The sequence below is a fragment of the Brassica oleracea genome, chromosome C9 (genome assembly GCF_000695525.1).
Source record: "Brassica oleracea var. oleracea cultivar TO1000 chromosome C9, BOL, whole genome shotgun sequence".
NCBI classification, from domain to species: Eukaryota; Viridiplantae; Streptophyta; class Magnoliopsida; order Brassicales; family Brassicaceae; genus Brassica; species Brassica oleracea.
In genome coordinates, this window is record NC_027756.1 from 27,015,584 (window position 1) to 27,028,179 (window position 12,596).

The 12,596-nt window shown below is 36.1% G+C and overlaps 1 protein-coding gene across 1 annotated transcript; it reads right to left on the reverse strand.

The window, feature by feature from the left end:
• Nucleotides 1-7,329: 7,329 nt before the first annotated feature.
• Nucleotides 7,330-8,820, reverse strand: LOC106315964 (DPH4 homolog). Its single transcript, XM_013753819.1, has 2 exons — nt 8,179-8,820; nt 7,330-7,395 (listed from the first exon to the last, which is right to left on the reverse strand). The coding sequence occupies exon 1, from the start codon at nt 8,733-8,735 to the stop codon at nt 8,181-8,183; it is 555 nt and encodes a 184-aa protein (XP_013609273.1). The 5' UTR covers nt 8,736-8,820; the 3' UTR covers nt 7,330-7,395; nt 8,179-8,180.
• Between the last annotated feature and the right edge of the window lie 3,776 nt (nt 8,821-12,596).

The window sequence follows — 12,596 nt, forward strand, 5'->3', positions numbered from 1 at the left end:
GTAAAAGTCCGAACCAGAATTCGGCATCCCCTTTAAGGATAATCGTAAACTAATATAACCTTAATGTCAACACAAAAGTACCATGGTCTAATCCTTGACCTACAAGGTCCTTGGCTATCTAAGTGAACACATCCTTCACGCCAAGCCCAAGTATTTGAGCAACCATTGCTCCATCACTTAACGGCTAAACGACGATCTGCGATTTAACTATTAAGAGAACAACTATCGTATAACCCATAGTCGGAAATCATATGATTAATTCTTCGTAACAAAACTCAGTCCTAACAACCAAACGGTTAACAGAAAATCTAAACTTCTCAACAATCGACCAAGTTCAATACGTTTCACAATTCACTTTAAGCCCGCTATGTTTTATCCATAACACGCGGCATGTAAGGAAAAATTCGTAACAAAGCTCCTAGAGCTATACGAAACATCCTCAAAAATGCACGAAATAGATCTCGGAAGGCCAACACTTCACAAAGCACTATGAAGGAAAAAACTTCTTCCCATGGAAAAATTTACGCGATCACAAATCGAACTATTAGCATCCAAACGGCAACAACGGTTCTGGCTACGAACATACGCAGACAAACCAAAAATGTTTCTCCGACGTAGGGTTAAGACTAAACTCTTGCAGAACCGCGAAAAATCTTCAAGCCCACAAACATTTCAACCACGAACCACGACATGCAAAAGAAAAAACAATCTTCAACATGGCGAGACATCGCAGACGCTTGAAGAATAAGTTTTTCGACAAAAATACATTCCTCGATAAAAACACCATCTTGGAAGACCAAACAGTCATACACACTAACATCTTCTCAAACACGTATTCTTCGCGAAGACTCAAAATGGTAATATCTACCGATAAGTTTGTTGCTGATCACAACAAACTCTTAACGTCCTAAATAAACTAAGCCATCTCGTAGAGATGATCTCGTACACCCGACACAAGGGTAATATCGCTATTTAAAAAAAATCCAGAATTTTGGTCTGCACTTTCGGGAGACTTAAAAGTTGTCCTCGAAGAGATGCTCGATTTCTACCATACAAGTCACGTAAGCCGAGAACATATCGCATACTTTAAGGCGGGACAAAATCAGGACAAAAACGATACGGAAAACGTAAGTCGAAGTAGTCATCACACCTTCTAAAGCCGTGATTAGACCTAGGTCTTGCCCTAAACCCAACACACTTGTCTCTAACATCTCTAGACATAGTATCAAACACCCTGATACGAGAACCAAAAATTTGTCTCTTTGCTAATATTCGAGCGTCTTCAGAAATCCTGCAAGTTTACGCACTGCGGAAAACTCTCGAAACAGATCACATATATAGCAGTTCACCCAGAGTTAGATTACGAGATGACAACTCGTAGTCTTCCCTCTACACCAATATAAAATGCCATCGGTAGCAACATGCCTGATAACTTCTGCACGACACATAACAAGACCGTAAAGGTCTGACTGGAAAACAGGTTGTAAGAATCTCAACTCCAGGACGAACTACAAAAGACTTGATCCCTTCGACAAGGGTACGTAGGCAGCCTTCACAAGGCGCATACCTAATCTTATCGCACTCCACTTTTAGTACAGTGAACATACCACTTCCAACCATTAATTTCGCCTAACTTACCTGACCTGCCTAACCGCTCGCAAGAACATCGCAAAGATTCTAGAGTGCTGGGGGCTAACTGTTGGGGTCAAAATTGGTCATGACGGAATCAATGTCGGAAAGTTCTCAAGAAAAATGTCTCGCTTTAAAAAGAAAGAGATAATAGTTAAAAAATAGCGGAAAAACCGAAATAGTATTTTGTATTGTCTTCTTCTCACTCTCTCTCTCATTTTTTTTCAGGTGAAACAAGAAATGAAGAAAAAGAGACATGGGTCCTTATAATCCCGAATAAATAATATATAGAAAAATGCAATCCTTTTGAGGTAATGAACATGCAATTAAAAGTAGATCTACTAAAAAGAGAAAAAAACATGAGCTCTGTACATGATTTTGTTGCATGCATGTAGATCAAAGACGAAGGAGAAGAGAGGAAGAACCTTCAGAGGTCAAATCGTCATCACTGAAAATACAAGCTTATGTCGGTGGAAGTCGCCATCACCGTTGCCATCGGTTCTTTCCGTGAAGCTCCTCTACTACATAATTTCTGACGATGTGTAGACCGAAACACCGTCTGAGCTCGAACCATCGTCACCGGAATTCATCTCTCTCTCTGCCAAAGTGACAAGGTATTGTCTTCTTCTCACTCTCTCTCTCGTTTTTTTTCAGGTGAAACAAGAAATGAAGAAAAAGAGATGCGGGTCCTTATAATCCCGCATGACCAGTTTCGCCCCATCCCAAAAAAAACCAGTCCCACAACATCCCATCCCGCGAGTCCCGCAAATTTGCGGGCCTAGAAAACCCTGGCCAAATATTGTCCCGCTACAAGCCTTTGTAGGCCAGGCCCGCGGTCCAAGTTTGACTTTGCCATCTCTAGTGAAGACAATTTGATCTCTTTTGTACAATACATTTGGCTTGATCCTCGAAAAATGTACATATGCAACCCTTCAAAAGGTCCTATCCGAAATTAATAAAAATTCTTTTAAGTCTTTTTCAACTTTTTCAATTTGTGTGTTTGTATCAGTGTTTTTAAATCCGAACCGGACCGGCAATTAGACTGGGTTTAACCGTAATTGGACACCAATCCGGGTTGGATTAATGCCAAAACCCAACTGAAGTTGAACAAGATAAAAGTCCATATTGAACTGATTAAAATACGGGAACCGGCGATCCAATGAACCAGCAAAATTCTGGTTTGTATGTAAACAAAAAAATTATTAATAAAATAATTAACTTTTTCTTTTAAAGTAAAAGTAGGGTTTGCCAGTTTAACAAAGTATCTCCATCTAGTCTTTTTCTTTTGACGCCTTTGTAACTTACAAGGTATTGTCTACTTCTCAATGTATTTTTTTTTGTCTACTTCTCACTTTGTTTTATTTTTCTATGATGTTTGCCTATGAATGCAGTGTTGAGGTCAAAATCGGTCACGACGGAATCAATGTCGGAAAGTTCTCAAGAAAAATGTCTCTCTTTAAAAAGAAAGAGATAATAGTTAAAAAATAGCAGGAAAACCGAAATTGAGTTTCGTATGAATTCGGAAAGGGATTCATACGATGAGCCCTCGAGAAAGGTTACTCGAATCCTCGGATAAACAGATCCTGAGCAGAGAAACAACCATTGTCCAACTCGCCGAAGGGGCGAGTTGGATCGAGCAAGTCGTCCAACTCGCCGAACGGGCGATTTGGATCGAGCAAGCCGTCCAAATTGCTCGTTCGGCGAGTCGGATCAACTAGCCTGCCTTTGTTCTGTCCTCGTAGCTCCTCCTTCGGGATTGGATCGAACCTGCTCTTGTTTCGTCTCGATCGGAGTCACAGTTGGAACTTTATAATTTAAAAACCGTAAGAACTCGTTTTCTCGTAAGAAGCTCGAATTGATCGTATAAAATGGCAACAGTTAACTAAATACCTCGAACTGCCTCCAGTGTACAAGAAAAATTGAACTCACTTCGGAATCGACGTCGTTTCGGAAGCGCTCTTTCGATAAATTGTAAAAACGATTGTCGTAAAACGGCCCGAAAGGGTCAAAAACGCGGCTAGAAGCCCACTTACGATTTTATACGAAATCTAGCCCAATCATTATGATGGTTTATCGTCTATTCCGCAGAAGAAGATAAATTTCAAGTTCAGAGGATAAATGCAAAGTTTCCCAAGATAAACACGAAGATCGAAGTAAAATTGAATATTTCCGCGAAGCGATAAACTCGACCGAGAGCAGAATGGGAAAAAGTAAACCGCCTCTAGGAGGAGTATATAAGGACGTCGAGGTTGAAGAGGCAAAGGGACAATTCTTTTTACTCATAAAACTCTCTGCACTTAGAAAATTTTAGGCTTTATTCTCGACATGTTCTGTTTCCATGACTGGCACTCGATTACTAGACGAACTCGCCTAGGCAGTTCGATCTCTTGTTCTACCCTTTCAGTCGAACTACGTTCGCCTTCATCCTCGAAAGGGGTACGTATGCAGCCTTTCATAAGGTTCAGTCCGAAATCAAATCAAAACCTTTTTCGTGTCTTTTTCGTCTTTTGTTATCGAGCTGCGACTCGACTAGGTTTAAGGTTTTAGGTTGCTAAAACTATGTAACTCACTGACAGCTCTTGCGGCCGAAGCTTTTATAATCTCTTGTAATGATCACAACACTCTTACGCGGATTCGAAATAAGATCTACATTTTCTATAAATTCGTTTTGCTGTCTTTTCATATTTTTCGCATTTATTTGGTCACTTGACGTTGGTTCTCGCAGAGAATACGGGACCTGAGGGAAAGTTAGGGTTTCTTGACTTTTCTCCGATTACGGAAATCGACGGTGTGAATTTCGGTTCCCACATGCAGTTAATTCTAGGTTTTATCAGACTATTATCTGAAAAATTGCAAGCATGGGTCATGGTTATGAAGGGCCTTCTTATCATGCTTTAAGGGTTGGTTTACTATGCGATGCTAAGCCGCAAGTTTCTTTGATTATCAACTCTTTTAGGAGTACATGGGCTGATACCGGTTGTACTTTGATGTGTGATGGGTGGAAAGATACTAGGCAAAGGGCTTTAATTAATTTTTTGGTCTACTATCCTAAGGGGATAACTATCATTTCATCAAGTCAGTCGATGCTTCCAGAATATATATAAGTGCAGAAAATTTGTGTTACTTATTTGCTGAGGTTGTGGAGATGATTGGCCCTCAAAATGTGATCCATATGGTGACAGATTGTGCACTTAACTACAAAGCTGGTGGTGGTAGGCTTGTAGAAAAATGTCCTACCATATATTGGTCACCGTGTGCAGCTCACTATATTAACTTGATATTAAAAGATGTGGGAAAGCTACATCATGTGGAGAAACTAACCAGCAATGCATCAAAGATCATTGTGTTTGTGTATAGCCATAAGCATATTTTCAATTGGTTGAGAAATAGAATGAGTTGGAGAGAGATAATTCGCCCTGCGGAAACTGAATTTGCTACAAGTTTCATTGCTTTACAAAGTTTACATGCCCATAAAGATTATTTGAGATCTCAAGATCTGAGAAAGCAAACATGCGAAACCGCTTATCTTTGATGAAGACTTTTGAATGAGTGCTCTTTGATGCTGATGAGAAACCATCTTTGCCTTTTGTATGTATATGAAGGGATGTATAGGGCACGACTAGGCATTAAAAATATATTCAAGAAAGATAAAAATCTTTATAGGTCTTATACGAAGATCATTGCCAATAGGTTGGATAGGATGTTTCGTCGTGATATCTAAACTGCACCTTTTTTTTTAATCCAGCCTTCTCGTATGAAAAAGAACTCTTGTGATGAAGCCGAGATTACAAGAGGACTGCTAAATCTGGTTGAAAAGCAGAGGGGCAGTCTAAGTGAAACAATGTTGGTATCCACTCTTCATTGCTGTAGAGATCGAGAACTTAGTTTCTCTCGAGAAATAGCACTTACTTGTAGCAAAACTACTCCAACCGGTAAGTAATGTTACTATGTTTATGCTAATATAACATGTTTTCCATTTTAACCTGGTTAGTTACTAATATATATATATATATATTATTGTACTTACAGATGAAGGGTGGAAACTATTTGGTTGTGATATTCCTGATTTGCAAAAGCTTGCAATCCAATCCTTAGTCAAACAGCTTCTTCATCAGGTGTGAGCGAAATTGGAGTGTCTTTGAACGCATTCACACAAAAAAAAACAGGCTAGAGCATCAAAGACACGATCGTGTATCTGTTCACTACAACTTGGGTTTACAAAACAGGTTATTTTTGTTTTGAAGTTTAAAACATATAATTGTGTGTTATTATTCATTTGGTAATATGTTATTGTGTTTATGTAGATATGCAGCAAAAAAAAGATCATATGATCCTGTTGATTATCAGTCAATTGATAAAACTGAGTTTTAGATCATGGAAAAAGAAGGAGAAGGGGAACTTGCTTTTTTTTTCTTCTGAATTATAAGATAAACTTCTTAAAGAATATCCTAAAGATTCCAAAGAACTGAATTGATATGATTTTGAATTTTATTTCAAAACATAATTTTTAACTATTACGTATATAATTTTTTTTTTAAAGTCACGAAGATTTAAAGTGGAAGACCTAAAGTTTAAAAGTGCCTTTTCATATTGATTTCAGATTTGAACTATTAAACTGTTTTATTGTTTTTATTACATTTTCATTTTGTTATTTTTAAACATTATGGTTATTGAAACATATATGATTGATTTTTGTAAGAATATACATATTATTTACAAAATATCATTAAATTCAGTTTAATCTAATCGAAAACGATCAAACCCGATTGAACCACAATGACCCATGACCAAAAATATTTTCTTTCGGTTTAAGAAACATTGGTTTGTAGTGGTTCGGGAAACAAATTTTGATTGTGTGAGTTTTGGCTCCCTTATAATTCTTTCATAGCCGCAAATCCAATGATCAAGACTTCTCACGTCACAAGAAGAGAATGCCTCAGAGTTAAAGCATCTGCCACCATGTTCTTATGAAAAGATTTATGTTTGATGACAAAAATGAACTGCTGCAGCAAAACTATCCACGAAGCATGTCAGAAAATGTAAACTTATGAAGTGGTTTAATAATTGTGAATTTTTCTTACAAAAGTTCAAATAAACTAGAAGAGAACTTTTTGGCCATTTTACCAATTTGGATATTTGATTGTTCTTTTCATATGTAATACTCAATGAGTAGTGTCAATTTCTGAATTGACAAAGTTGCACATAGTACTACCAATCTGGTATCTAATGAGAAGTTGTATCCATTAGCTAGTATCATACTAGTATGTGGAATGTCTTCATCAAGTTGTATCCACTAGTATCAGTCAAAGTTGTACCTAGTAGCACCAATTTGTGAAGTATGTAATAATATAATACTTTAAGCAGTATGTTGAAGAGAATGCCGGAACTCCAGAAATTCAATCCACTCTGACGCCTATGGGATCAAGTAATTTTTCCTCATTTACTTGTTATCTCAGTTCATTACTTTAATGGGTTGTAAACAGTGAATAATAACGGAACTACAAAACATTATATGTATGATATTATATAGTGAAACAAGAGAAGCTGGATATAACTGCGTAAGCACAGATTCAACAGAACTACCATGTTCCTAGTTCCTTTAGATGTTCACACTTCACAAATTGGTAGAGAGTATGATAGCTACCTGAAGGATCATGGTACTCTGATACTATATCTATTATCTAGTTTGCTATCTCCACTCCCTAGGCTTCTCTTATACCAACATTGTGTTCCTTGGTCATACGCATATTGCAGTTAACTTTTTCCCTGCAACAAGTGGAACTTGCTGTGATTACAGAACTGAAGGTTAAAACCTAATTCTAAACTTGACTTCCGGAAAAGTTTCTACCCAAAGACAAGAAGATCTTATAACTGTTAAAGACTTTTGAATCATCTTTACATGTCAAATCGCCAATAATAAAACTGAATCTACAAACTATGACAGATAATTCTCCCTGATCTAAGTCTTTCTCCAAAGTCAAAATTCAAGTCATCTGTATCAGTACTTCCAAAACAGGTCATCCACCTTTTAGGTCCTCTACATCTCACCTTAATCAAAATCACCATAAATATCAGATAAACTATGACATTACCACATAAAAATAAGTTCAATAGATATCAGAGAATTATGATGTTGAAGAAGAGATACCACTCTCTTGAGAAAGAATAATCTTGATGTACTACATCAATCACACCTATACAGCTTCGTCTCGATCATGTTCTCATACTCAAACAGAAGCACAAATGGAACTTTAAAGAAGATTATTAAACAGATCTTCGCTACAATTCAGCTTCAAGCAAATAAAAAAAAGAGACAAGACTGGAAATCCAAATGCCCCTTTTGTTACCCATTATAGTTTAAGTTTATTACAGAACTAAAAGCTCTCCGGCTAATATAAAAAATTAGTACACAAGCCACAAAAGAAACAAACTTGCAGAAGAATATGTTCAAATCTGAACCAACCAAAATCACATTGGTAACAAGACATACTTCTCCTAAAAGAATCTATCCACACATTCAAAGATCACCCTCAAGCAGAGTGAGTTCACCTTTAAGATAGATTCCTCAATTCTGAATCATCTTGGAAAGGAATCTTCATGTCAGAATCAACCCAAACTCTGGTTTTCAGAGAACAAGACCCACAAGGAAGAACAACAGACGCCACAGAAGCACCCAATCTCCTAACTTGAACACAATCACCGTCTCTCAACAACTCAAAACCCATCGTTTCAAGCTCAGATGGATCAACAGAGAAGTAATCACCACACCTACACTGATAGAAAATCTCCATGTCTTCTCCAGTGATCTCCACCGACATATCCTCTATACTAATCTCATCAGCAGTGGTTCCTCCGTCCTGTCTCGAAGACCGAAGGTCGTTGTCGTAAACCACGCGCAGCTCTGCATCGCTTAGGACTTGCCACGCCTTTTGGATCTTGAGAAACTTCTCGTCTGAGCTACAACAACGAGAGGTTTTTAGCTTATCTGGGTGCGAGTGGAGGATGGCGGATCGATAGCTGTTGCGGATTTGGTCATAGCTCGCGTCTTCTTTGACGGAGAGGATCTCGTAGTATGTGTCGTGGAGTGACGTTTCACCCAGAAGCATGATTGTTGAATCCTTACTTTGTGCAATTACGATACACCAAAGGGGTTGGGTTGGTTATTAGGGTAAGGCAATTCGTTTTTCTTCACAATTGACTTGGGTTCAATTCTATACGTTTTTCTTTTCCTTGTCAGCATTTCATTTATAAGCCCAAAGGCTAATGTCGTTACCAATGGAATCAAATCAAAAAAGCCCATTACAACTTTGAACCCAATTAAGGCCCTATTATATATGATAAGAATGAACAAAAATCATAAAATCTAGCTTCCAAAACTCAACTCTTTGATTCTTCAGAATACTTTGCCAAAGTCGTAGTAAGAAAAGGTTGATATTTTCAGAATACGAAATTGAGAATGACCGGATGAAGGAGGAGAAAATTTTAAAGACAGACGGAATTAGAACCACTTAAGAACGAGAGATGAAGCTTGCCACAAATTTTATTAAAATTCAATCCTAAATTAGAAAAACAAAGAGTGCGTGAAGAACATATCTGATTTAAGATTGAAAAACAAAGAAAATCGTCAAAACAAAAGTGAAATCCGACAAGCGAAAGTGAAAATTGATCGAACTATATTACAATAGAAGATTGAATCATCTCATCCATTGAAATTTTAGAAGAGGATAGAGAAGTGTTAGATTCAGATGTATCATGGCATTCCAGATTAAAACCAACTAGATTTTGACTGTGCGTCCCACCGGACATTTGTTTTGATATAAATATTTGATATTATACATTTGATTCTTAATTTATAAAAGATAAATTTAATGACTGGTTGATTAAATTAAATTATTTAATATTTTATGTATGTTAATATATCTATTTAAAAATATTTGTTGGAATGTTTTTATTTATTTTCAATTTATATGTCTTCCCACTTATTTTATATAACAAATAAATTCACATTTACAACACTTAAAAAAGAGAGAATAAAATCTTGAAAATATATACTATTAGAATTAGAAATAGAAAATGAAGATTTCACGTGATATAAGTAAATAGTTTTTTTTGCTAAAATTTTGTGTAATATAAGTAAGTTGTTTCTTTATTAAGATTTGTACAATATTTTGTAGGATATGACGTGAGTTTTAAGTTATTATTGATTTGTATTAACATTTGTGACATCATCTTCATATATTCTTTGACTATACTATTCATTAATACACAAGTTGATCTTCACATATTGATCTGAATATATCACTTTCAAATTCGTTAAACAGTTTTAAATACTAATTGATAACCGAATTTTAATAGTGTATTTGCTTCAATTTAATTTTATTGATCTGTATGGTCGGTTCACTATTTAGGTTTTGACAGTGTGCAAACTACTTTCCAAATTTAGCATATAAAAATGGATATTGGAATGAGAAAGGATTATAACTAAGTGGTTTTGAAATGTTTGGTTTATAACAGATTGATTTCAGTTGGTTTATTACTGGTTTTGAAGAAAATAATTTTGTAGGGTTCAATCACACTAAGTCAATATACATGCGGTTTATGACTGGATTTAAAAGGTCCGGTTTATGATTGTTCTTATTGTATCAATTAATTAGATGTATTTGTAGTATCAATTTATTTGGGGAACAAAATCAAAGTTAATCGGTACAAAGTAAGTTTTGGAGAAAGCCTCTTAATGATGTATTAAAATAGTAGTTTTAATGTTAATGGCATTTGATATGATTGTAATTATTAGGGAAAAGTTAGGGTTAATTCTAATTTTACTTCTGTTTTAATAGTTTAGATTGGTGATTAATGGATTAATCCTAACCCTTTATATATTAGTTAAAGTTCTATTGAATTCTCAATGTGGGATATTATATCTCTTAATATTCTTCTTCGAGATAATGACTCTTATCGGTCAGAAATCTCAGAACTTACAGTTATACTCGGCCGAGCGAGTCAATTACGACTTTTTTATATTCGGTCGGGTAGGGTTATACTGTATTAATTAGGGGTTTAGCGTATTAGGATCTGGGCTCTGATATCGTATTAGATTCAAGTTTATTATAGGCTTCCAACTGAAAATTAATTTGGTGATAAGAGAAGTGGCACATCTATTTATATATATTTTTTAGAATTCCATTGAATTTCCGATATGAGATATTTTATCTCTAATAAGACGAGAGACTCTCGGAGAAGAGAGAGTTGAAAGTAACCGTTTATATCGTCTAGAGAGTTGGAAGTAACCGTTTATACCTTGAAGTTGTCTATATTTTAAGCAATAGATTGGTGATCATGCATCATGAACCCATACAACTTGAGCTGGGCATGAACACGATTAGGTAGTGACTTAGGCATATACAAAGCCTCGAGAAGAGACCATGTATCTGCAGCGGTTGTGCATCTCTTAGTCTTGCTCAGTACGTGGTCACCAACATTCAAGAAGATAGTATTCATTGCCTTCTCGCACCTCTCTAATTTGGCTTCTTCTTCAGCTTCTTAGGATCATCTTGATCTGATTCCTCTTCTTTAGTCTCCTATGTTTTCTTCTTGGTCACGAGTAAATCTTTAAGTCCCGATACGCTAAGGTAAGCGTACATCATGCACTTCCACAAAGAGAAGTCACCATCTCCGTCGAATTTCTCGATGTCAACTTTGGATCTAGCAATCTTTGAATCTTCCTTCGAGAGAACGTATATCTTGAATCGCGTAATCTGATTTTGCCCCACCCAGAGCTCTGATACCAATTTGTGAGGATTCACGATATGATTATGACCTTGATTTACTACGATGTATTCTCTGTCAACCAAACAACAAAAGAAAACATATTTTTACCTGGTGTTCACCGCACTCCTCCAATGTGGAAGAGCGTTTACACTCACCGAAGCTGGTACTCCAGCAATCCACTATCACGCTCAAACTCGAGCTCTCAGATCAGTGACGCCTTTGTCTCTCTCGTTCTCTCTTGGTGTTTTCTCTATCTGTTTTCTTGATCGTATAAGATCCAAGAGAGTGAGTGTCAAGTGGTTGAGCTGAACGGCTTATACTACACCGTTTTACAATAAACTATACACGTGATAATACATGTGCGTTCCGGTTAAGCTTAAACTAACCCAGCTCAACCTGAACCGAGACATACATAAACATTACAACAATGAATACTAGGACATTCTTTCAGATTTTGATCAAAATTTATTTTTGTTATATGTGAAATGTTTGTAATTTTATATGTGTTTTGATTTCATTAGGCGTGTTGATATTTTATGTTGAACAATTTTGTTAATGAAGGTGTCGTGAGGGAATTTTTTTTAATGTGCTTTAAATCTTACGAAGGACTAACAATTGATTGTTATGTGTTTTTGGATGCATTTTTTGAGATGTTAGTCTCCTGTCATTAGAGTTTTGTAGGTCGTAAATGTTGATTTGGTGTGTAGCCCTTTTTAGGTTGTATTATGTTTCACATCTTACTTATGTGCCCATGTTATATGTTCACTAGTGGATTGTATCGTTTTTGTCAGTTTTTAAACCCATCCATATCACAAACACTGTCGTAATTGTATGCCACAGTATTTTTCGCACATCTATTTTGTATGTATTTTAAATCATACCAATGTGTATGAATTAAAACTAGAGGTTCATTAGTTCTTTTGACATGAGGTGACGACGTTTTGTGAGCTTAGCATGTACGCATACTTAACACATTTTTAGTTGTTTTGCATTTTCGGATTATATTTTGATTCATTAATATTTGTATCGATTTGTGGTTCACATGGTCGAATCGTTTGCACTATATACTAAAAGAATCAACAAAATAAAAAATTAGCTTCTTCTTATTCATTGAAACTTTTACAGCTACGTACAAAGGAACGATCATTACATTCATCTTGACCAATCCCTCCTTAACATATCCTTTACCCAAGTAAATC

Excerpts from the sequence above, each read along its gene's own strand:
- LOC106315964 (XM_013753819.1), bottom strand. The coding sequence starts at position 8,735 with ATGCTTCTGGGTGAAACGTCACTCCACGACACATACTACGAGATCCTC.